General features: G+C 52.9%; 1 protein-coding gene across 1 annotated transcript in view; it reads right to left on the reverse strand.

Moving 5' to 3' along the window:
- Nucleotides 1–1236: 1236 nt before the first annotated feature.
- Nucleotides 1237–3428, reverse strand: part of Man1c1 (mannosidase alpha class 1C member 1) — a 134314-nt gene continuing 132122 nt past the window's right edge. The window contains exons 11-12 of the mRNA XM_051173778.1: nucleotides 2646–2761; nucleotides 1237–2026 (exon numbers count right to left, since the gene is read on the reverse strand). Of these exons, the coding sequence (XP_051029735.1) occupies nucleotides 1900–2026; nucleotides 2646–2761 (243 nt within the window). The 3' untranslated portion in view covers nucleotides 1237–1899. The remainder of the gene's footprint in view (nucleotides 2027–2645; nucleotides 2762–3428) is intronic.

Raw genomic sequence — 3428 nt, forward strand, 5'->3', positions numbered from 1 at the left:
AAATATAACGGTATTCATTCTGGAGAGTGGGATAGTGGCTGTACTTTCTTTCTGATCATCTTGGTTTTTAAATTGTCCTACGGTGTTTGTGCAGTGAGTTTCCCTTTTCTTTTGAAGTGTGTGCTGTGGGTAGCAAGAGATCCCGTTCTGTGACACCTGATTAGAGTTGACTGATGCTCTGAGGCCCGGGGCACCTGCTACAGGGACTGTGCATGCACAGCTCTGCTCAGGAGGAGCAGGAGTGTCTGAGCCTCCAGAACAAGGAGGCAGTATATCCTGGAGGCAGGAACATCTCACTGGTTGAATTTATGCTGATGGATAAGAGCCCAGAGAGGTGAGGTGATTTGCCTAAGCTCACACAATTGGGGGTGGGGGGGGGACGATCCCCAAGCCCAGAGCTCTAATGCCTTGATAGCCAGCTGACAGGCATAACCCAGCGAAGGTGCTGGGAAAGGCTCAACTTTCCCCAGGACCTCAGCTGTGGCCAGGCTGTGAGTGGGACTGGGTTGGAAAGGAAACCCTGGCACCTCAGTGTAGTGACGTGGACTCCTTGCCATGCAGATGGCCTCTGGGTTCATAGGGCAGCAGAGGTAGGCGCAGGGAGGGTGGGAAGGAGTCTGGGTTGGCAGATCTCACCCCACTATGGCCTTTCTTATAGCTCTTACTTATCTTTGGGTCTTGGCTTCAAGGCCACCTGTTGTCTCTAAACCCGATCCAGGTCCTGGCTATTGCTGGCTCAACCTCATGTTTCCTTGTTGGTACTTCCAAAGTGCTGAAGCCATTCCACTGACCTGCAGGCACCATCTGATCTGAGTCCCCTGCCTGCAGGCCAGTGATCATGTCACTGTCAGCCTTGTCCTTGGCCTGAAGTGCAGCACCTGGTCTTGACAGGTGCTCATCAGCATTGCAGAATGACAGCAGATGAACAAAGGACAGTGGCCAGGAGCTCCCAGAAGCAAGGCTCACTTCTGCCTTTTTCCTACTGTGTGACCTCGGACAAACAGCTTCACCTCTCTGGGCTTTTGCCAATCCTCCATCGGAGCATACATACTCAACTCTACTCAAAGGGCCGGCCTCACACTTCCTGGATCTTCTCGGGCCAATTAAAGGGAGCATTACAGAGGCGGAATGGTTGACTAAATCACACCTCTGCTCCGCTGCCAAGCTGGTGACTGTTTCTGATGACATTGTTGGAACACTTTTTCCAGGAGCCACTGGTAGGCAATGAGTTCAACCTTATTTCTTATTCAATAAACTCCTTTATTCTACTTCACATATTTTCCCATTACAGTAATGAAAATAGCATTAGTGATTTGTAACATTTGGAACCAAATCAAGGGGGAGGGGTACCTCCTCAAATGATAAAGCAGGAGACAACATGGTAAAACAGAGGCAGTGTGGGTGAGAGGCATTACAAACAGATGGGTCAAGAGTGCATGTGTGCAGACACTTAAGATCTCCTTGAGTTAGGTGACACCATTTTAGAAGATGCATGATTTTGAAAATTATAAAATTATATTTATAATCGGCATAAAACTCAAAATGGGGAAAAATGCAAAATCAAGCAAAACCAACTCCCTAAATCAAAAAAGGAAGAGACTCAAATACATGGGGTGGATATGCGAACCTCCAGTCCTTTGGCCCTGTGACAGCAAGTGTGTGGGGGCGCAGAAATTCCCCCATAGAAAGGAACGTGTGGGCGCCGGGGACCACGGCCCCAGGCCCGACACTGGTGCATCACCAGCTCCTGTCTCCTCACAGAGGAAAAGAAGTCGCCTGTCCGACACATCCGTCCAGGGTCTGCCCACGATGGGCCTTCCGTCCTCAGTGCCTCTGAGAACGGTCCCGGATCCCAAGAGAGTAGAGGCGTCCCTGAGACACGGGTGTGGGGTCAGTGAGTCAGTGGCGGTGCCCAGCCATGCTGGAGCTGTCCAAGTGATTGACAGGCAGCGGGTGGGCTTCAGTGTTGAACACCCAGTCCTCTGGTGACAGCATGTTATCTTCAGAGAACAGAAGATAGAGGTATCTGTGTGGCAGGTGAGAGAGCAGTCAGTGCCTGTGCGGGCAGGAGGGTCACAGAAGGGGACACTCACCCAATCCTGCCAGGGCTGGCTGGTGTTGGGGAAGCACACGGATTCGGAGTGGGGTCAGAAGATCTGATTAACCCCGGCCCTCATTCGCCTGGCTGCCCTGCTGTGAGCCCTGCAGACTTGGGCCTAGTCTCGCTCTTGGTCAGGTGGTCCAGGGTCTGCACTGCCCAAACTCTCACCCGGTTCCCAAGCGACAGTTACTCCTGCAGCAGTGACACAGCCGGGCTCTGGGGACCCCAGCCTCCGGTGTGGGCACTTACTGGAAGGGACTGTGAGTGGAAGAACAGTGGGCTAATAGGGCAGTGGAATACCCGAGGCAGGCAGGAGGGTGCCGAGCACTCCAAGCTTGCCTGCAGAGGTCACAGGGGGCAAAGGACCAGGTGAAGGGGTTTGTGACAGTACCTCTGTGGCCAGTGCTGGGACTCCTGGGAAGAAATAGGCCTGGCCGGAGCTCAGCCTGCTGCGTAGCCCTGTGGACCTAAGCTTCCACCCCACATGGGTTCCCTCTCTGTGACTCCTGAGCCGCTGGCCTGACCCAGGAACAGCTGTACTCACTTCAGTGTCTCAGCCAGAAAGAAGCTTTGCTGCCTGTTGTCATGGTTGGGGTTGCTGCTGTATACATCCTGAATCCCTGAGAAGCCAGCTTCTGTCCGGCAGTGTTTCTCCAGGGCCTGGAGGAAGGGAGCAGTTAGTGTGGGGAGGAATATACAGATCCCAACCCCTGGCTAGCCATCTGGGAGTCCTTCTCCCACTGCCCACATGACCCTTGCCCACCTGGGAACTCGGCCCAGATGCTTTCCCAAGTAACTAAGCAATTCCCTGGTCAGAGTCTAGCCCAGGCTTCTCCACTTTCCAGGGACCCCGGTGACCAGGTGACGGACACTGTCACCACCCAGATGATGAGGTCCAGAACTGTTGCTGGCAGTCTGCAGGGGTTACTGGGATCCAGAGAGCAGACTCGGAAGCCTGGAGCTGAGGTCTCTGTGTCAGGGTGGATGTGTGTATCCTGCGCCACACAAGAATGCAGTTTTGTACATTGTAGGGTCTGTGGGCCAAACATCCTGCTGGGGATGGCAGGCCACCTGCTGTTGCTGCAGTCACAAAAGGCAAAATGGATCTTGCCACTTGGAAATCTGATTGCTAGAACACATTATAGACTACTTATAAACTGCGTGGTGTGGGGCCTTCCCCTTTCTCAAAATCGTCTAACAGGGCAACTCCCTACATCAGTGTGACTAAACCCTCTTCAGAACCCTGGCACTCCTACAATAACAAATCTTATCACAATTATAACTTGCCTCAGGGACCTCTTGATCCCAACCTTATACATGGCGCTGT

Source organism: Phodopus roborovskii, unplaced genomic scaffold (genome assembly GCF_943737965.1).
Source record: "Phodopus roborovskii unplaced genomic scaffold, PHOROB, whole genome shotgun sequence".
Lineage (NCBI taxonomy): Eukaryota > Metazoa > Chordata > Mammalia > Rodentia > Cricetidae > Phodopus > Phodopus roborovskii.